Here is a 22,320-nt window from a genome sequence, read left to right as displayed (position 1 = left end):
ATGAAGGAAGACCTTTCAAACTACAGAACTACTTTGAGATAGGTGCAGACTCACTTGAGTCCTGTGCAGTTTTGGGCTCAATGATTTGTGTTTGAAATTTAAGGAAATATCCCTGTGGAACCAGAATGGGTAACSACTCATCTTGTTAGTCAAGAAATGTTTTTCCTACTTCATATTRAAATTCTTTTTCCATGTGCTGTGAAAATAATCCACATAAAATGGACCAGAAGGAGTTTCTGAAATAATTACTTCATTCTTGAACCCCGTATCAGTCTGCTCTGTTCCTTGCATGCTTCCATCAGAACRGTTATGTAGGCTAAAATCCATAGGTATAGAAAGCAGGTGATGGGGTCTGTGTAATCATGAGTTAGAAGGAGAGGGTGRTGGTCAATTTATGTTTGCTGTTTATTCCAATATGAAAAACTGACAGGCACCAAATGAAGCTACTAGATTCCAGTTTCAAGGCAAACAAAAGAAAGTATTTCTCTATTCAGTATGTTWTTAAACTGCAGAACTCCAAAGATGCTTGCAGTTCATTGGCTCAAGAGACAATGACATTCATGGAAGGACATTTGGTAAGAATTATTCAGCAGAGACCTCTGGCTCTCAGAGAATATTTCAGTTTAGAAGGATCCTCYGGAGATCTTCTAGATGAACGTCCTACTTGTAGCAAGTCTGATCAGATCACTTTCCTTAGGGACTTTTCTAATTAAAGCTTGAACACCTCCAAGACTGGATGTTCCACCACCTGTCTGGACAGTGTTTGACTTGTATCTTGTTGCCTTTCATCCTATCTTGTGCCCTTCTGACMAGAGTCCATCTGTCTTCCCTGCATCACGTAGTTGTAGATAGCAATAAAATCTCCTGTCACCGGGTTTCTTTGAGGCTGACAAGTTGTTCAGACTCTGCTCAAGGTGTATGTGCTTCATACACAACCCTGAGCAGCCTGCTGTCTCTCTGTTGAATGTATTATGGTATCACAGAATCCCAGAATTGGTCAGGTTGGAAGGGACATTGGTGGGTCCCAGTCTGGTCCAACCCAGAGCACATGGCACAAGGTTGTGTCCAGACAGTTCTGAATAACTCCAGTGAGGGAGAATCCACATCCTCCCTGGCCAGTCTGTTCCAKTGCAAGGTCACCCTCACAGTAAAGAAGTTCTTCCTCAAGTTCAGGTGGAACTTCCTGTGCATCAKTTTCTGCCCATTCCTCTTGTCYARTTGTTTGGCACCACCAGGAAGCGCCTGGCTCCATCATCTTGACACCTTCTGTTCAGATACTTACAGACATGGTCTGTCCATGTGTTTCCAGTAATGGGAAGCCCAAAACCAAACAGTGCCCCAAATGTGGTATCGCAAGTGCTGAACAGAGAGGAAGGGTCACTGCTGTGGGCAGGGATGGTGGACACAGTCTTGCTGATGGAGTGCAGGAAGCTGTCTGCTTTCTTTGCTCTAAAGGCACACCAGTGACTCATTTTTATCTTATAGTCCCCAAGGACTACTCTGTCCTTTTCTGCAATCTACTTGACACTCAGCACCAGCTTCTATGGTAGCCTTTTTCCACCCTGATGCAAGTCTTTATTTTCACTGCAGTTGAGGAGGTCTCCATCAGCCTAGTCTTTTAGCAAAAAAAAAAAGTTCAGGAGGTCTCCATCAGCCTAGTCTTTTAGCAAAAAAAATGAGAGGGGGGTCTGAGAGAATATACTGAGAACCACTTCATGCTTACCTTTCTAAATTTTGCATTTAGAATCCACCTTTAAAGCCTACAGAAAACAGGACAGTGGACCAGGTGGAGTTATTGTATTAGCTCTGCCAAGCTCTCTTAAAGAATCAAAGTACCTTCTTGCAGGTCCCTGGCTGCTGACCAAGTGGAGGAACATTCCTGAATCCTCCAGTGACRAGGACATAGTGGTATGGGCAGATATAACTGAATCACAAAACATGATTTTGAGTCAAGTGTTGAAATAACTGATTATATATAGACGTTTGGGTGTAGATTTGGGGTTTAGGTTCCACTCTTTGTCTAAAACTCTGAAAGTTAGGTATTTTGGATTCTTTATATCCTTTAAGTGCCTCAAAGAAAAGAACATGTGAGAGATCTTTAAAGCAGAAAACTTTATGAGGCCTGCATAGGCATTTAAAAACTGGTGTCAGTTTGTCAACAACTTCACTTTCAGCTCTGAATTGAATCCTTGGATAGTCTGTGCTTTTCAGAAAAATATATCATTTGCTTTGGAGCTGGAGAAACTTCCAATATTTTCAAATTTGTTCTCTTGAGATAGATAGTTGTAGATATATATCTGTATATTTATATAGATGTTTTGTTTGCAGGAGTAGCTGTGGAGTAGAAGAAAAATTACTAGTGCCTGTAAAAATGCCTTCTCCTGTCATACAAAAACAACTGAACCAACCAAAACCCCCTCCCCCAAAAAAAAACACCCAACTCTCCTAAAACTTAAAAAAATATAAATAACTCAGCTGTCCAGTTCAGCCTAAACTACATTTATAAAAAACTTGATTCCTAAATTTTTTTATTAATGAGAGACATTTAAACATATGATTCAGTCCATTTGTTGTCAAAACTGCAATTTGGATGTTAGCTCTGAATATATTTAAATAATTAAATTATTACTTTCTCAATGGCAGTGTTTGTAAATTAATGGAAGTCTGTTTTCTTGAACAAAAATTTGAGAACCAGACTTTGGGTCAAATGCAATAAAAAAAACACTTTTCACAATAATATGGGCACAACAAAAATACCCCTGCACTAGCTCATACCTATTTTGTGACAGTACATTGACAATCATAGGAATTAAATTATCTTAATCATTAAAAAGTTACATTTATGTTATATAAGTGCATCTACAAAAGGAGGGGAAAGGCACAGACAGGAAACTCTGAAAAATCATACTTTTGCACCAAACTAAATGGTTCCATAGTTATTCAGAAGTTTGTAAAGCCGATGTGATTAAAGGGACCTAATGTTTCATCCATGTCAATTGTAATTAAAAAGAAGACTTGCATGGAAATWCTCTAAATAAGCATCATTACTTTTGTATTCTAAAATTTGTTGCCTGTATATTATGCCTCCTGAGATGATTGATATTAGACATTGCAAAAAATTTGTTTGTAGTAGAACTGTTGTTCTTAAAGGTKAAATTAGAAAAATGCAGTTTCAAAAAGAGAAAAAAAAAAAGGAAGGCATTAGGTTAAATATTAATTTGAATGTCTACAATAATGGGTACATACGCTATTTAAGGAAGTCATTATTCCACTGTGTAGTCAACAAGACTATCGATTAGAATTAATTCACTACAAAAAGTCTCCAATCATTTTTAACATAAGTTTTTCCTCTTTAACAGTACCCTGAAGCTTGTCTTTTTCGTGGTCAATTTAGCAACAAATTTGCAATTAATCATTTGTTGATTGCAATGAATGGTCTGTCGATAATATGCAGCTTACATTGCTAAAAGGCTTATACAGAGCTTTATTGTTTTCCTTTTGTCTTGGGAACACTTTGTCTAGCTGTGTTTCCTAGAATGGATTTTGAATAGATATTTTGAAGTAACTCATGCCAGTTTTAAAGAGACACCACGGACTGCTCTGAGAGTATTAATCAAGATATGCCCTAACTTTTCTCTGGCATTACAATATTTGGACATCTGTTCTGACTCCTTACATGTGAAGTAGGACACATTGGCATAAATGAAGGGTTTCATTATCTTAAATGTCATAACATTTGTTTGAATTATTTTGCGTAGATTTTAAGTGCTGAAATTGTAATCTTGGKTTTTTATAGATTTCATTGTCCTTTCAAAAAACTATGAAAATGGAAGCCTTTTAAAAATTCCATCCATAATTCTGAAAGCATAATTTACAATTTGTGCAGTAACACTGAAACTGATGTCGAGAATACTTTAATAATTTTGAACAGTATTTTTACTAAAAGACATCTAAGGGAAAGATGTTTTTTATTCCAGAAACATRATGTATATATGAAGGCCATTATGAAATGCCGCTTTGAGGAGTGTTGATTTAGATTAATTTATTTGGAAAGTAATGGCAGTTTGAATGGCAACTTTCATTTTATCAGAAAGAAACTGGTATTAACTCAGTTGCTTAGAGCATGGTGCTAATAATGCCAAGGTTGTTTGTTCAATTCCCATATGAGTTGTTCACTAAAGAACTGGACTTGATGATCCTTGTGGGTCGCTTCCAATTCAGAATATTCTGTGATTGTAATTCCAAAATGTATATTACATCCATTGTCCTTAAAGCCGTGTCTCAATAGTATATTTCTTCTGTCTAGTATATCTTCTTCTGTCTACACTTTGAATACAGTGTACATAATCAAAACTAAAAGAAAGATGAATTCTGGTTCCAGGCTTTTCCAAATGTTTGGAAACATTTTGTTTGTACTGATCTTTAAAGAACATATGTTTTTATAGGTTTAAATTGTTTATTAGCAAAAGAAAAAAAAAACCCCGTAGTAAAAGAAGGATTTAACTGATTTACATTGCCCTTATTAATGCAAGTATTATACAAAACAGTTGCAAACATGCAGGTAATCTTACTCTGGGATAATATCTGATGTCATATGGATGTGATATTTATGCTTGAGAAAAAATATTAACAACATTTGTCTTGGCTAACACTATGAGGATTACTTATTGCAAACATCAGCAAGACAAGTGTCTGCTTACTGTGCAGCAAATTTGGGAATTCTAGTTTGTCATTTAGTATTGATTACACTATTTAAGTAGTTGAGCAAAGCAGCACTTTACAAACAGGTGCTCTTTGATTTGCAAATTATAAAAATCTAGGAGCAGCTTTCAGCCTACCGCATTGTTGTTTTTTAAGGTAAAATGTTGAAAGGTGATTTGACTGTGCTCTCATTTAGACCAAAGATTTTTTTTTTAGATCTTCTTTCTCATGAGGAAAATTGATTCATTGCCAAAAAACAATGGTTTCTCAATTTGTAAAATATATTTATAACATAACGGTCTGGTCTAGAGTTCAGAGAAATTCTTGTTGTTTGCAGAGAAAATTGGTGAACCTAACTTTGACTGTATACTTTAGTTGCCTCCTGAATTCACTCCACTCATCCTGCCTCTGCACTGCAGCTGTCTGCACCCTTAGTTTGATCATTTGAGGAGTAACTTCGTAAAGTAAATCATTAATTTAGGGTATTTCAACCTAGTATTTAATGTAAACAACTTAGCCTTCCAGAAAACCTCCTATGTGTTGGAAATCCTGAATAAATGGGTGTTATGCAAAGAGTTTTTATGCAGATATAGAATCCTCCCAAACAATTTGAGKCTGAGAATAGGATACTGGCATAATATATTCAAAGCTACCATGGAAGCCCTAAGTTGCTAAACAACCATGACGCACTGAGTCTGTCCAGATGGTGAGGCAAAAAGCATTATGCAAGTGCACTCTTGGGAGGGGGAATTTTTTTGCTAGAAAATTTAAGGAATTTCTCGGTTCTGCTACACTACCCTAGACTTTTCACCAGTCTTCTGCAAATTTGGGTCCTCAGGATGCCAAAAGGCAGCAAAAGCATTTCTTTGACCCTCTATGAAGGATTAATTCAGCACTTTGAAAGCAATGTGGACATTTTTATTTCTTAGGTTCAAAATTCTGTACATGTTTAATTATAACAAAGGGCTTTAATGCAGTTTCCTGGGTTTCTGGCCACATCAAGAATTGTATTTTTTATTTTGCTGTAAGATTAATAGTGAAGCAGTTTTCCATAAACACCGTGAAATGCAGAATAGGTAATTTCTAAATTTGCTGGGTGTTTTTCCCTTTTCAGTGGAAACCATTTGTAACTCCATGTTGATTTTGTTAAAAAAAAAAGTTTACAGTTCTTAATTATTAGTGTCTTTAGTACAATAAAGAACAAATCTTTTGTTGTCCCTAATATCAATATTCTGGTAATAACCTGGGATTTATTCCCTTTATAGCACGTAATAGAACATTTCTGTGGAGTAAATAAATATATYTAACCTCAAAGCCTTTTAATGTCCAGAGTCTACAAAAATAGCTGCTGCACAACCTTCTTAGGTTGTGCTCTGAGTAGATCATCACTGTAAAATGTTTTGCATATCTAAATTATTTATTCAAAGCAGCTATAGAAAAAGCTTGATTTGTTTGGGGAGCAAAATATATGTGAATTAATTTTGTAAAATTTGAATTCATCTTCCACAAACACATGTTCATATTTGGACATATTTTAACACTTTTCCATATATCCAAATATTAAGTCCAGAAAAGGCTTTTAATTTTCTAAGCCATCGCATGTTTTATGTTGTTTTTAATGGAGGTTCCTATTATTCATGGAGAATATAATTTTCAGTCCCTAAACACTGAGAAGGATTCAGAAAATACTTTGATTGATGCAACAAAAGAGCAAATGCAGATATTGAGCAARAGTTAAGGAAGTTGCTTCTGGGCCTATGAGACTGAACAAACAGGGTATATGAAAGATGAAAGGGAGAGTATCTTAAAAAGTTTGTCGTAAATCAATGGAGAGAGAGAGTGAACATCTGTAGATAAATAATCCAACGTTTAGCTCTAATTTATGAGTATGTTAGGGGTTTTTTTTAATAAATTAATATTTGTTTGTCCAATAGGAAAGATAATAAATAATATTGTAATGCAAAAATTTAAATTTCAAATAGAAAACATAATGAATGAGGAAAACAGTGACCTTTTTCAATTAAGAGAAAAATATTCTTTCAGAGTGTAAATCAATGAGAGATGTTTTAGTGGTTTGCATATTTCTTATAAAAATAAATATCTGCTATGGAAACAAATGAATAGCATAAATATGTATTAAAATTGTAAGAGTCTGTTGCCAAGGCTTTGACTAACAAGTTATGGGAAGTTGCTAGGGAGAAGCCAGGTGAACATTTATTATTTGATCCCTATCAAGCAAATGAGTGTATAAAATGGGTCGTGATACAAGATTTGGCTTGAACCCCATCAAGGATTTCAGAGGACTGCTCAAACTATTGCATTTCAGGCATAGTTTCATAAACTTCAGAAGCTAGGTGTGCTCATTTTCTTGTATGATTAATAACAAAAGATTTTGAAATAACAGTTCAGAGCAGAAACGTGTCAGCATACTTTTGGAAGAGTCTTTCCAAAGAGTTTTCTTTTTACTCTTGAATGTACTGGGAGGATAGAGGATTCATCCTGGTATTTTAGGCACCTAAATTAAAGGCTTACATTCAGCCCCCAAGAACACCACTCTAATGCAAACTTAATCAGTGTTCAATCAAAATAAAAATATTCAAAGGTGTTTATGTTTGTTTGGGGGTTTTGGGGAGATTTTCATGTTGTTTTGTTGTTTTGGTTTTTTTTTTTAATCACAAGAGTGAAAAATCATATATAAGTTGAGTAGAATTTTTCAAGACACTACACAGGCAGTTATTCCTTATCCTAAATTTGCCTTTATCTCTAACTTGTAATGTGATGACACTGATTAGTATTTCACCACCAAAAAAAAAAAGAAAAAAAGGCTAATAATTGTGCAAACTACTCACTTTTCTCTCCTAAAAATTGCAAAAGTGTTGGGCATGAAAGACTAGGCATTCGTTTCAAGCTAGAYGGGCTTTTAATATAAACTTTGTTTCTGTGCATTTTACTGAAGACTCTGAGCCATTTCTGTGTGTCTCTGAAGAACATCTAAAGCAACAACCAATTGAATTGCATTGTGTTGTTTATATTGATGTTCAGCCTAASCTATGTCCTTGATTGTGTTTTGCTCAAACTCATTTTGAGGGATAATTTGGGATTATTTCAACATAGTTCTCRATCAGCAGTTATCAGAAATGCTACWAAAGGTTTACCACAGAGAYCTTTTTCATGTACAAGATATTTAATACACTGCCTATATGGCTATGTTGGCTAATTGCCATGTGATCACTTTTCTCCTTCTCTTTTTAGTGACCACATAAACACTTAGCACGGACCTAGAAGAACCCTTCTCTAGTTACAGTAAATTTAGGGTGACCAAATATAAAGAAGGGAAGATGTAGCTCAGTGTATCCTCAGCAGAGATCATCTTACAGGGTACATGTCCTCTGCATTGCATTGAGTMGTGGGGCACATGACACATCTGCTCTGATAATAGCCTGTCTTACCTCCCTGTCTTGCACTTGATTAATGACTTAAAAATATAGGTACACAGGAATGTGGTGTCAGTTTCTAAAACCCAAAATAGCTCCTCGAATAAAGTCCTTGAGATACTGGTACAAAGGCTTGTCTTGTAGGACTGGTCCCTGTATGGGGACGCATGTGTGGTCACCCTGTATAAACTGGTCAATAGTAAATACCAGGGAGTCAATTGCTCTGTGTGCCCATAATTTGCAGAGTTATACACAGGAAGAACATAGGGGTAGTTGAGTGTTTTTGCACAAACACATCTTTTCCTGAAAAATGGATTCCCTCTTTTGTCTACGTAGCATAAGGTGTCAGAAACTCAGCAGAATTCAAACTTCAATTAAAAAGGGAAACAAAATATCACTTTTGAAGGCCTGTTTCAATTTTTTTTGTTACCATTTCCAGATATACCATCCTCTGATCTGTTGCCTGTAATTTATAAATACTGTGGTTACTGATGTTCCTTTCTGGGTTTTGAGATAGTACCTGTTTAAGTGAGTATTTAAAGTATGAACTCGCACTTGACTTAGCAACACATATATTGCTGAAATGTATTTAAACATGACCATGAGAAGGTTGCCTGTCAAGAATCATAGACAAAATAAATAACATTATCTTCACAGTTTCTGTGTTCCTTTTGGAAAGCCAGGAACAAAAGTTTCTCAAATTTTTGTTCTCAGATTTTTTTTCCTTAAGAAAGTGAATTATCAGTATCTTTTAGTAAAGCTGTTTTAAGAAGTGCATGTAATCTCTTCTTGATCTGACTTTTTCAGACTGCCATCTTTCTCATCTATACTGGCTCAAAATATCAGTAGAAACAAATACAATTACARTAACTAATGTCTCACCAAAAACTAATGTATTAATGATTTTTTAATCCCTTTCTGTCTGAGGTTAATTAATGTAATTTAATCAAGAACCTGGAGTCAAACTTGATAGCTTGATTCAAACATGGCAGAACCTGAAGCTTCTTGACTGAGGTTTTCTAGACTTGCTCATTCAGTGTTCAATAYAATTTGTTTTTCTGGGATTGTTACTATGGGGTGGGAAGTACTAAAATGAAGGGTGCACCTATGGTTTTTGTATTTTATATATATGTACAGATGGTAGAATGCACAATTGTGAGAGTGTTTGTTAATCTCGGAAATAACTTTTAATCTTAAACCAGCACAGCAAACTTTCTTCATCTATTTTCAATTATATTTTTTGTACATCTATACTATACCACATTAATAACTGATGTGAGCTAACTGGTTGTTCAGGTTAGATTTGCATTCTGATCCAAAGATTACAGGTTGCTGAATTATCCCTTAAGCTTCCTAGCCTTGTGGATCCATTAAGCCTTAATTAAAGAAGCATCTTAGGAAAAAAAAATAATCAGACCATTTATATCCAAAGAAGATGCACACTGGTCATTTGTTTGTGCACCAGCATAAAAATTATTATTTAATGGAAATTTTAATCACAGTAAACTTATACATAGATATATATTAAATGCATTAATCTTTCTATAAGGTTATTCACAATGTATAAGGTTACTCCTCTGAAAAGACTGCTTCAGATTGCTTTCCGGTAATGCTAATACCCATTAAAAAGATGAATATATATGTGTGTAAGTCAATCATAAGGTATTAAAGAGGTGTAGCAACTTAAGCTTCTTTTCTTCTTGGCAGGTCACTTTGAGAAATGTCCTAGTTCAATTAAAATATTTTTTCCATTTCCTAGGAGTAGATTCAGATATGCTTTGTCTGTTCTCTATCTTATCTTCACTGTCAGGATTTAAAACAAAACTGAGTGAGGAATAAGGTTATTCCAGCTGCCTCAGATCCTGAACAGGTTCAAATGTAAGGGTGCATATATGTGTATATRTCTGTGTTTTCATCACATATATGTTGTGGCTAAACACCTGTGTGATGTAAAAGTGCATTTTTTAAGAGTCTGTACAATTTTGTAGAATTTAAGCTGGGATAAACTGCATTTTCTGTTCTTCAGATACCCATTTCTTCATCTCTTGTTTGTAAATGCTAAGTAGTGAGTGGAAACCATCGAAATAAGAATGCATGGTGTGGCAGTTTCTTTCAGATTAGATTGGTACTACGAATTTAGGTAAGAAAAATTATCATGTAGGCAACTGTCATATTACATGTAAATGACTAAAAAYATTGCATATCTTAAAAAAGAAATGCATTGTTTTATAATAGTACCATACAACTGAAGAATTCATRTAATAGTCTCAGAAAAACAGAATTGCCTAATTGGCTGCTTAGTTCTGCTGTAGACACTCTGTATAAAGCATTACTTTGTGCCCAACATGGATTCTGATGCAAAACTGGAAAAAATGCTCCTGGAAATAATTTCAATTCTTGCATGTTTTGGGGAAATATATTAMAATTATAGCTATAAAATGAACTCTGTGACCCAATTGTGGATGAAGGGAAATGTGATACTTTCATATTAGAGTGATACCATTAGACCTTCCTCCTCCTTTCATCTTGCAACAGGCYTGACAACATTCTTTCTCCTTATATTATTGTTATTAATAATAAAACATGCCCAAATTTTAGGTATGTTTGCGTGTACTTATGGTGTGTTACTTGTAAAACTGGAAAATATTTAGATTCAGATATAGTAATGATGGAAAATTGTATTTCAGACCAGAATGCAAATCAGTTTACTAATAAAAATTAATTAGTAATTCCCAGAGATTATATTTATTATAGACCAGTACCTGACTGTCAAAAGATCTTTCTTTTAAAATCCTATTCACTTTGCTAGGTAACATCATGAAGCATGTGAGTTTGCTTTACTGAATTCTGGGTTTTCTCTTTTACATCAGTTTTATAGTAAAATACAAAAATAATTTCTCATATTTTACTGGCCATTCACAATATCAGGTACCAGGAAAGTTCAACATATTTYGCAAACCTCATTTGATTTGCTATACATGTGAATATTTCTCTGTTTATGTATAGTTAATTCGGTGATTTTAATATAGCTTTTGACTCAAAAAAAAATTCTCCATTGGTCCAACAACAGTTCTGTGTTCAAACAGGTTGGGCTAGATGCCTTTAATTGAAATAACTAAATGAAGTCTGCTAAAATCAATCCTGTTTCAAAATTAGCCAGAAACCTCACAATGAAGGACTCTGCTCTCTTCATCCAGGAAACTTCTAATGGTTGTTCCTCAGGATTGGGGGATGGCATCTTGTAATTCCAKCAGTACTTAGGAGACAGTACTTATGTTCATACTCACTCTCAAGTTCCCATTACTTTCAGTTTTTCCCATTGCTTTTAACTTATTTGTACCAGACTGTGTGCTACTGTTTTAACAAGTGAAAGAATATGGACATTGGAAAACAGAAAACTCAGTGTAGTTTCTTGGGCGGGTTTTTTTTTCCTTCAGTTTGTTTTTGTTTTGTTTTTTTCTCTCTTATCCTTTTCCCCCTTAAAGCAGAGGATTGTTTTTCTAATGCACAACCAGCATGGGCTGGTTTCAGATTTTCTTACAGCGTGGAGATATGGTTGGTCCCTGTGCTAGGAAATCTAATGACTCTACTTTGGATTCGATTAAGGGTTCGAAAGAACAAGTTGGACAATACAAGCTGAAGGAAGCCTTAGTAGGCTCCCCTACTTTTGAGCTTATCTCGGCATAGTTACTCTTCTGGTTTACAGTTTCTACCAATAAAAGTAGCTCTTCAGCAATTTTTTTTAATGAAATTGGCCTGACATGTGCCTCTCTTGTGTTGTGCCTGTCAGAATTAGCTGTGTGTATTACTTTTGTTACCTCTCTGCTCATTAAGTTAGTTGATTCATTTTGGAGTCACAAAACGTTTAGGGAGGGGAAAATTTTGATCAAATCAACCTTGGATGGAAACAACTGCCTGTTTGCCATCTGCAGTGGGCATTGATCCCTAGCTTGTTTGTGCCTTGCATTTGTTATGCATGAGTAAGCRCATTAGCCTTTTCACTTCATTCATTAGACAGTTAGTCCTTGATTAGTGTTTCCTAGTTTCTGTCAAAAATGCTACTACTCCTTTATTTGGTTTGTCTTGGGTCTGTCTTATGCTTCAGTGTGTAGAGAATGAACAGTTAACTACAACAATAGTCCTTTCATTTCTTTTTCATATAAAACTGGCTAACAAATATACTTTTCTAATGCCGGCGCATCTAAGGCAGGATAAAGTATGAATGATGGGTCTTTCTAAAGTTAACAGAGTTATTATTTGAGTTCAGCTGGCAGGCTTTGTTTAGAAGTGTGATGTCTCAGGGTTTACTGTCAGCTTTATTTCATCCGTCTCCAAGAGCTGTGGGATCACCTGGATACTTGTGGATATTTGCCTTATAAAATTGCACATAAAAAATAAATTTAAATTAATGATGAGTGCACTTTGAGAATACAGCACTGAAAGTTTCAGATGACAGTTTGGATGACAGGATAGAACAATAAGGCATTTTTTGACTAACACCAGTCCATTCACTAGGGAATTTTGCTGTCATTTCCTTGCAGAACAGTGAAATGTTGAATGACAATTCCATTCTTAAATAGAATAGAAAAATACATAAATAATTATTATGTGATGTGCATAAAGCAACAAAAAATGTACATCTTTAGAAACTGCATAACAAGGTAATGAAAAAAATTGAGTACCTTGGTGGAGTCAATACATTTGATGTTGCTACTAACTGATTTTCTTTGATCAGTGATCACAAGTTTTGCCAAAAAATTCTATACTCTCTTACATCCATATGTAGATAGTGTGCATAAAATTTTATGAATTATATATTGCTTTTTATTYGTAACTGTAAAAGTTTATTTGTATATTATCAATCTATTGGAACAATTTTAACTTTGACTTTAATGGTATTGAAGTTCATACATTTTTCTTTTCAAAGCACCCTTGGGTTAGCAAACCAAACTTTGAAGGTTGGACCGGTCAGTTCTCTGGTGCATGCCCTGCTTAAAATTAAATAAAAAAAAAACTTATTTAATCACAAAGTTTTGCACACATGGCTTATACTAGTGGGAACTTTTATATGTGTATTAAATGCTTCTTTATTTTTAATTCAAATTAACATTGATTATTTTAAATAAAAATTATTTTAAATGAAAGTTTTATTCATGTTTGGAATTATTAATACATTATTTAAGTATTTGATTTGGGTTTTTTCTTCCAAATTCTAATTCTCGTTGTTTGAAAATTCTTTAAAATGTTTTTAGATATAGTATAGTATATTGCTTATACTGAATTTGATATTTCTCTAAAATTCTTYGGTTTTATAGTACTATAATCTTTTTAATTGGTAAATAATGGGTGGGCAGGTTTTAGTATGAGAAAAAAATATTGCATGATCTCCACTGAGGAAAATACTCTCTTCATACTGGCAAAGGAGATATAAAAAATGTTTTGAAAACTGACTCTAGCACATCATTTCCRAATATTCTATTTTCAACAACTCCCACCAGCCCAATGAGCTGATTCTCTTCTAAATGTTATACATTTATAAATATTTCATATGGCTATTTTATTTCACACRCATGTTATTTAATTAAATTGTTAAAATAATTWATTTWATTTTAAAATATGTTGATAAAAYTTATTTAATTTGATTAAAAAATCTCTTTTTTATATTACACAATATTTCCCCCCATGATTTCACATCTTGACATACAGCAAATGGGGATTCTAGCAATTATTCCTATTTTCTATCCAATTTTAGAGAAAACTATTGAATACCATATGCAAATATCAAYTTGTATGCATATAAAGTGACTTTGCTAAATCTGTCACTCACTGGATTTCAAATGGATTTTAAATAGTTTATTGAGTATTTCTACAAGACAGAACTGTGTCAATGGTCTTATAGTAAACCTTCACAATACCGAGATGTTATTTGCTGTATAAAATTTGAAGATGCTTTCAGCACACAAAACTATCGTGTCTGATTTGTAAAAAGAAGTAATGGAGACTTCAACAATAATAATGAATTATTAAGTTCAGATAACTCCCATTCTGGGGACAGTGTATCTGTAAGCTTTCTACGTGATTAGAGTATTGCTCTTGTTGAAAATGACAATTCACAGAACACCTTGCAAATGATATGCATTGTTTACAGGTTTGGTGTTCTGTTTTGTAATTTTCCTGTCACAATAGATTTATGATGCTTTTTTTTTATCTTGTTAGGATGCTTCAATTGCCCACAGATTCCATATCATGAGAGAAAAACATCCAGAGAAGTTCAACAGTAGGTAAGAATCTAAAAATATGTGCATATAAAAATATTTTTCCATGTTACTAAGATATGTTCTGTGAGGGGTTAAGTTTTGCACATCCTTTAAAATATTGATTCCTATGAAAGAGAGGAAATTGCTTCATTTTATATTAAGCATATGCTTCCAGACTACTTGTAGTGTAACTTTTTCATATCTGSTRTTTCAGCTGAAATGAATAGAATTAMAGATAAACTGTTCTCACAGGTGAGATGTTTGCCTTGTAAGAGATGAGCTGATGCATTGTGTTTGTGAGGATCCCTGAACTGACAACTTTGCCATTAGGCACTGAGGAACCCTTCTTAGACAGCTGCAGATGGTGATCCTTATGTTTCATTCCCACACTCACACTGGTACAATGACAGGGGGCTCATCCATATATACTCTTAGTAAGGGCAAGTGAATGCCATTTTACACATAAATGCTTTAATCATTAAACAACTTTGTTTCTATTAAAATAAAGTTGGGAATGAGATTTTGCATCTGTTTCTCTTGTGTTGCTTTTTCAATTTTCAGTGCTATTGCAGAGCTTTTCTGGAGATTAAAAATGTATTACATTTACTGTAAATTCAATATCTGTTGAGTAGATAACATTCATAGGGAAATGTTTATGTTTGTTTCTTCTCACTTAGGTAATTTAGCAAGTAAGTTGTAATGGGTAAAAGCAACATTTCAGAAACTTTAATTAACCTTTAAAGAGACATGGGGAGAGAAAAGTATGATGCAACCTTATTTGGAATAAACAGAGAATGTCTGGAAATAATTATTAACATAATGTTTTGTCACTCTGAAGCTAACCATAGACTGTTTAGTTTTGCATGAGGGTGACCTGGAAAATCTTCTGTAGATACAAATCTTCTTAGACATCAGAATGATAAAATATGCTGTTTGTGTTCTCATCTAAGGGCTGTACAGAATGATGTTTAAAATTTGTTTGAATATTATCTCGCTTACTATTTTTACGATAAAAGTGTAAAATATGTTTGAATATTATCTTGTTTACTGTTTTTATGTTAAAAGTATATACTTTATATCTAATGGTCTGAATGGGGGCTTTTTTTCTCAAATAATCTATTTGAACATCTGTAAATGGCATACTAGGAACACAAGCAAATATTTCTAAGTCATGTAKTACTTATTTGTTTTCTTTGAGCTCCTTTTGCTAGCTCTGATGCTTCTCATTCTGAAAGACTTACACCATGATAAGATCTAAACTCGAGCCTGATCTATGCATCCTACCAGCAGAACTAGAGATATTGGACTTTTAGCAGATGATATTCTAGGCCCTGAAAATGAAGCTAGTTTATCAGTGGTCTTTCTGCATATTTTCAGCAGTTGGCAATTATAATTTATAAAAAGCTCGGCTAATATCATGCGTTTCAGATCAGATTTCATGTCACAATAAATCATATGCCATTAATAACATCTGCTAGCAGACTCACCTTGAAATTCATCTATATTTTAAGGAACCTGATATTTCTAACATTATCTTAAGGAAATTAATTACAAAAATATATAGTCCCAGTCCCTACGTACTTTGGTACTATGATATTGAAAGAACTTGAAAAAAGCAATGATTCTCCATGTATTTAAAGATTATTCAGAAAGGTTATGRCTTTCTAGGAAACAGTATAAAGACTTGAGCTAGATGTAACAGAAAATGTATTTTCTTTTGTGTATGAAAAAAAATACAGATTTCTGGTTTTGTTCAATAGAATTTTCCAGATGATGTTACTTCACAAATACTTTTTTACACTGCCAGTTATTTTCATGTTGAAATAAGTCCATAATATGTTGCAACAGCGTTTTCCTGGAGTATGTGAAAAGAAAGCCCTTTTTCAGTTGTCTRCTAAGCCCCAAAACTTAATTCATCAGAATATAGAAATTTCTATGCAATCTAAATTATTTAGGCTCAGCAAGTCCAACTCAAGTCTGATTCACAATGGTCTCCATAGTTAACAGCACCTGCTCCTTTGAAAATCCTACATTACTCATTTGAAAATCCTACACTGTCATATGGGCTTATCTCTTGCAATTTTAAAAAAACTCTTTTTTCTTTAGTTTCCTCTTGCTTAATTTTCCTACATTTTCGCTTTTATAGAGCAGGTCATTGAACTGAGGTTCTACTCTGAAAATGAACATGCAAAAATTTTCCTCAGGGAAGAGAAATTTGGTATTGTGTACAGAGGTCTTCTGAAATCCACAGATGCTGGATTTACTTCAGTTAAGTTTGGAGTTAGAGAATCTTTTACATTAAATCCTAGTAATGATCCTCAAATTCCTGAGGACAWTCCTTGCCATTTGATCCCAAGGTTCATGTGTTGAAAGAACATGCCAATGGGGAAACTCCTGACACATTCTACTTACGTGGAAGCAGAATCTTCTTGCACTTCTTTACTTTCTGAAAATGAATATTGCAAGATTTAGAAAGACTTTTTTAATGACTGCTAGCCAATGTTGTGGCATTCTTTGGAACTAGTTGACTAATTCTTGGGTACTGTGACTTATTTTGAAATTCTGCAGTGTTCACAGATTTTGGACAAAAACACTTAGTATTACTCACTCATACAAATCAAAAAAAATTGTTGTAGATTTCTAAATTTTCTAGAGGTAGTTAGACATATAAGTCTTTGGATAATCTAAGTTTGTGTAAATACTCTTGTGCTAATAATCCATGTTATCATTTCCTTTACATTGAAGCACTTGTTGATTTCAGTTTCTTAACATATTGAAATCGAGTTCCTTTGTCAAAAAGGTCTTCTGTTTTCAGAAGCTTAATTTTCGATGAAAATAGTCTTTAATACATGCCTTAATATTTTGCAAATGTTATACTTGTAAGCTGTGATATGGAATAGCTCCATATCGTTTTCCAAAGAAGGTTCAGCATAAATGTCTACCAGTGATTTTAAAAYAATCATTATTTGTTCCTAAACCTGGATYTGGAACAGAAGAATTCGGGTGATGGTCAAACAGCAAAGAATGGAAGTGAGAAGACAGTAGTAGCATCCTGAGCTCTGCCAGAAGAATGAATCTTAATATGTCATTTTAATKATATCTTTTGATCATTAGCATACATTATCAGAAACCAGGACTGACATTGCATTAAGATTTAAATATGTCCATAAACCCCAAAATCTCAGCTGTCACATTACTCACTCTACAGGTCTGAAGTGCTCACGACCCTGTGCTTGAGAAATCAGTTTCCTTCCCAACATGTCCTGCTTAAGAGTGGGGTCAAATTTTCCGATGTAAGTGTGGAAGGGCTTGAGTTASTGCCAGTGGGGATAAAACTTGCAAAAGGCAGTATTTCAAGTAAAAGTATCATTAAACTAGGACATTCTGTTGAAATAATGAGTCAGTTAGGCCAAAATGCCCTACAGGGAGATCTGTGCAAACAACATAGGCTCAATGCTGGGAATAACAGATGTATGAGTTATGTGACTGGAATATACACARGGAAACAAAGAATACGTTCAACAAAAAAATAATTCAARTTGATGTTAGCTTTTCTAAAATCAYATTCAGTTCAATTAGGCATACTAATTTGACTCTTTGGCATCGCATAGCTTAAAAGATATTTCTTAGTCTCAGTAAACTAAAGTATTATTTATAAATTGCATTTACATTCTTAAGCACATTGTCTTTGAGGTTTCCAATCACCAATCTATTTCCGTCTTTTATGAAGAAAACCTAAAGCAGAAAAGTTCTTAATATTTGATTTATGACAGATTCCTGACCATGTATTTTTAAGAGTCCTCCTCACCTTGTTTAATTAAACTTTTATTTTGTGCTGATATCTTTACATTTAATATCTAAGAAGTTTTTAAGTTGTAGAAAGTACTGATTTGCCTTGTGCAAGTGCTCTCCAGGAGAATGAGGAAAGCCCACAGTATGAAAACATAGGATAAATGGCAAAGAATTGAATGTTTAGCAAATTATTCTGTATGTCCTGACCTGAGTACTGCACTATAAAATGTAGTTATAGTACCATATCTTGACTAACATTAAAAAAAAAAAAAAAAAAAAAAAAAAAAAAAAAAAAAAAAAAAAAAAAAAAAAAAAGATAAAATCCTGTCATGTATAAACTGTTACTGTATTCAAAAGCTGTACTGTAAGGGATGTCTAGTCCTGCCTGGCAGCAAAGACACCAGAACATAATTATTCCACTTCAGTATTGGAATTGAAGGCCAGTTCAAGTTTTGTGACTGAAAGTGAAAAAAATCAGTTTAAGAGCAAAATCAGTTGTGATGGGGTCCACTCTCAGATGTGCTCAGCCTTTGTTTTAAAGTTGACTTATTTTAGCTTAGAATCAGTCAAAATGTTTCATTTTGAATAAAAGAAAACAATTCTGATATTTTCATTATTCTTCTGGTTTTTCAGTTTGGGTGATGGAGTCTTTTGGATTGAATGACAGCCACATATTTTCAGTGAATATTCTAAGCATCAACACAAAATTCGTAACTTTAATTGCAGTCATTTCAGCCTCTCCTTCAACCTCTCCTCTCTTCCTGGTTGTGACTGATATGAAAATTCTTAAAAAGAAGACACTGGCCCCACAGAGAGACCAGATTGCAGACATCTGTTACCTGTCCCATTGAACCCCACAGGTTCCTTTTCAAGGATAAGACTCCAGGGAACAGAACCTCTGAACTCAGGCAGCATTGCTGCAACTGTAGTCATTAGAAGAAGCAAAGCAAGGTGAAAATATTTGCAGTAGAGCACAAAATATTTTCCCATGGCTTAAACAGCATACTCTCATCTTGCTTATAATGTTTATAGAGAAAAAGAAATAAGCATGTTCTTTTGTCAGACTTCAAACATGTAGTAGCCCACCTTTAGAAATAATGCCTAAAGCACTTCATGTGTTCTTTAGGTGGGACAAAGGAAGATAGTTGGAGGATAAAGCTGGTTTAGCCTAACTGTCAGCTGTCAGCAGAGCAAAATCACTGCAGTTTGCTTCTGCAGTGTCTGCACCTCTCTCTGATACAAGATTTCATATTTTTATCATTTCTCTAGAAAATTCTAATGGGCTAAGACCTCTACTTGAGAGACTTCCTTCTCTCTTAAACATTATTCTCTAGCAACTGTCTGGGAGGCTGGTGTGGTTGAGGAACCTTAGGTTCAGACTCATGAGGACTAGAGGCAGTGTGCTGTATAAAATGTATGTTGATCAGGAATCCCTAAGCCCTGGGCATCCCCTGGGATTTCAAAATGCATCTCTGAAAGCAGTGTTCTGTATCAGACCATGAGCAGAGCAGTGGATTTATGTTTGCATTCTCAGTGTCTGCAGCTCTCAAATTCACTTCTGCAGGATTAAACTGGGATCAGGCTTTGTCGTGTTGGAGTGGTGAGGGCTCCTTGTTCATTGGGCACTGCCACTGGAGAGGATTGTTGTGTAACACCTGCCATTCTGACTTTTAAAAACAAATAATTAACATAATAATTAACATAATAATATTAACATAATAATATTAGCATAATATAGTTAACATATATACTCTTTCTACTGACAAGATATGGGAATGTTGTTTTCTTTTCTTTTCTTTAAAGAAACTTATATGTTTGTAAGCTGTCTAGTAATACCCAGTTTTTTAAAGAAATGGTTTATTTTAAAATTGTCAAATAAACTGTATCAAGGTTAATATTAAAGGGTTAAAATCATTGCATTTCTAGTAGATAGGACTGTTTATGGTGCAGAATCATACAGAGGGATTGGTTCAGCATGCATCATGGAGGTAACAAACTGTTGATTCAGAAAGGTYTATCCATATGCTATAGGCCAAGGTCAATAAAGTCTAATTTTCTTCAGCTGGTGTCAGGCTGGTTAAGAAATTTATTTTTGATGTTTCACAATTTCACAATTTCACAATTTATGATGTTTCACTACTCAGAGCAGGTCACTGAACCTTTCCTATGTATTGAAGTGCCTAGTGGATATTTTACACATTCCTTTATTAATTRAAACTACTGCCTTTTATTACAATATGTTAAAGGCAAATATAACTCTGTAGGAATTAAATCTTGCTCTCTGCCACAGTATAGTCACACCATTTGAAATAACAGTGAATAACACAATAGCAGAAAAAAGGTTTCTAACTTCTTTAATTTGTAGTAAATTCCAATGTGAAAAGAGTATATAGCAGATACTAAAAACTGTGACAAAACTGCTAAACTGCAACTTGCTATTTGTTCCTTGTTAATGAAATATGGTCAAGTATTTCTGTATAAATCAATAAGGTTATTTTCCTTGTCTTTTTCATGAACACACTAAATAACACACTTTGTTATAAAATAGAGTTTTATCAAATACTGCTTTTTTTTGAGAGGAATTATAGTCAGAACTAATGAACACCAATGTGGATTTGCAGCTTCAAGCTTCATTTTGGATGAATTAATTTTCAAATCTCAGAAGTAAATGGCAAATCTTTACATAAGTTTGATGTGGCTATCTTTCATGTTTACAACAGATGCTGGGTTTTATAWAAAGTTCAGCAGCAGCCCTCTCTAATATGTGTCAGAAACCCAACAAAACCTTCTTTCAAAATCCAGTCAAGGTTGCTAAGTGGCCACAGGGCACTTACATATAATATGATTGGCAATATACAATCCATTAAAAGCAATGAAATGAATTGTTAAGGGATAAATTTTRYRCTTCCTATTTAATAAAYATAAACACATTGCTCTTTAGTATAAAGAAATTAAAATTTAATCACAACATGAAAACCTTTACTCCGAACTGTRGGTGCTTTATGGGGCTTTTTTTTAATCCTTTAATTCCAATAATTAAGCYCCTACTACAGTACCCATAGCTAATGAGGAGAGCCCAAACACATCTTTAGTACAGCACAGACTGACACAATATACAGTATGTGCTTGTGCTTGCCTTGGTCTTTAACTCATAACAAATTGGGTCTCAGATTTGTTTCAGATCCTGAATCTTGTGACTAATACACTTCAGGTTCCAACCGTACACTCTGAAAATACGAATTGGTTTGCCTCATATKATACAAAATTAGGTAATTGGAAAGAAAATTTTGAAGAATTTAGACAGTCCTCCTAACCCTATATTAGTACTACTGTTCAAAATTAATTTTAAAATAGATTACCTGGAAACTAATGTTTTCAACCAATGTCAGTTCCTGACTAAGTAACCAAAGTTCTTATCTTTGTTAATTACATAACTGAAGCAATTTTAAGTACTTAATGTATCAAAAAAGAACCTGTGTCATCATCTCCATCATTTCAGATAACATTTTCCATTTGCCTCTTTATCCCATTTTGGTGTAGTTTGCCTGGCTCATGTCTATGTAACTTACAYGTTTTCACGTAAGTAATCCGACTGTTTTCTGATCTGATTCCAAGTTCCTTATTTTTATTGCAATAGGTTACACAGGCTTTTCTAAGAAATGTTCAAAGCTAGAAGTATTTTCATACGTATAATATGCAGTAAAGTATAATTTGTGTATCTTAGAAACTAAGATCAATCTGATAGATCTCTCTCAGTTAAAGTCTTCATTTTATCAACATAGGATATATTTTTCCAATGAAAATATTTTGAAAATAYATGTTTTTAATATCATAGAGCAATTCATACAATGCATTACTATGGGAACTGAATGACAGATTCAGCTGTACAATAGTACCTCTGTTATAACTGCATTGGTGCTAACATTGCCTTCAGAATAATTTTGGGGTTTGGTTTTACTTGTGAAATAATACAGACTACTAATGCTTTTTATTTCACCTGGTGAAGACATAAGTATATCATCAAAACTGAGATGTATTTGTCTTGGTATTGAAGATGTCTTCAACATTGATATAACCAAACTATATTTCCTATACTTTCATATTTGTGTTTTCTTTTTATATTTTTTTTAAATTTT

At 33.9% G+C, this 22,320-nt stretch overlaps 1 protein-coding gene across 1 annotated transcript in view; it reads left to right on the top strand.

Moving 5' to 3' along the window:
- Positions 1–22,320, top strand: part of DGKB (diacylglycerol kinase beta) — a 327,720-nt gene that overhangs the window by 179,873 nt on the left and 125,527 nt on the right. The window contains exon 20 of the mRNA XM_057373108.1: positions 14,352–14,416. Coding sequence (XP_057229091.1) covers positions 14,352–14,416 — 65 coding nt within the window. The remainder of the gene's footprint in view (positions 1–14,351; positions 14,417–22,320) is intronic.

The sequence above is a fragment of the Malurus melanocephalus genome, unplaced genomic scaffold, assembly GCF_030028575.1.
Source record: "Malurus melanocephalus ecotype Western Australia unplaced genomic scaffold, MMel_1.1 scaffold_185, whole genome shotgun sequence".
Taxonomy (NCBI): domain Eukaryota; kingdom Metazoa; phylum Chordata; class Aves; order Passeriformes; family Maluridae; genus Malurus; species Malurus melanocephalus.
Note: the sequence above shows the minus strand (reverse complement) of the source record. Positions and strands in the feature narration are given on the sequence as shown.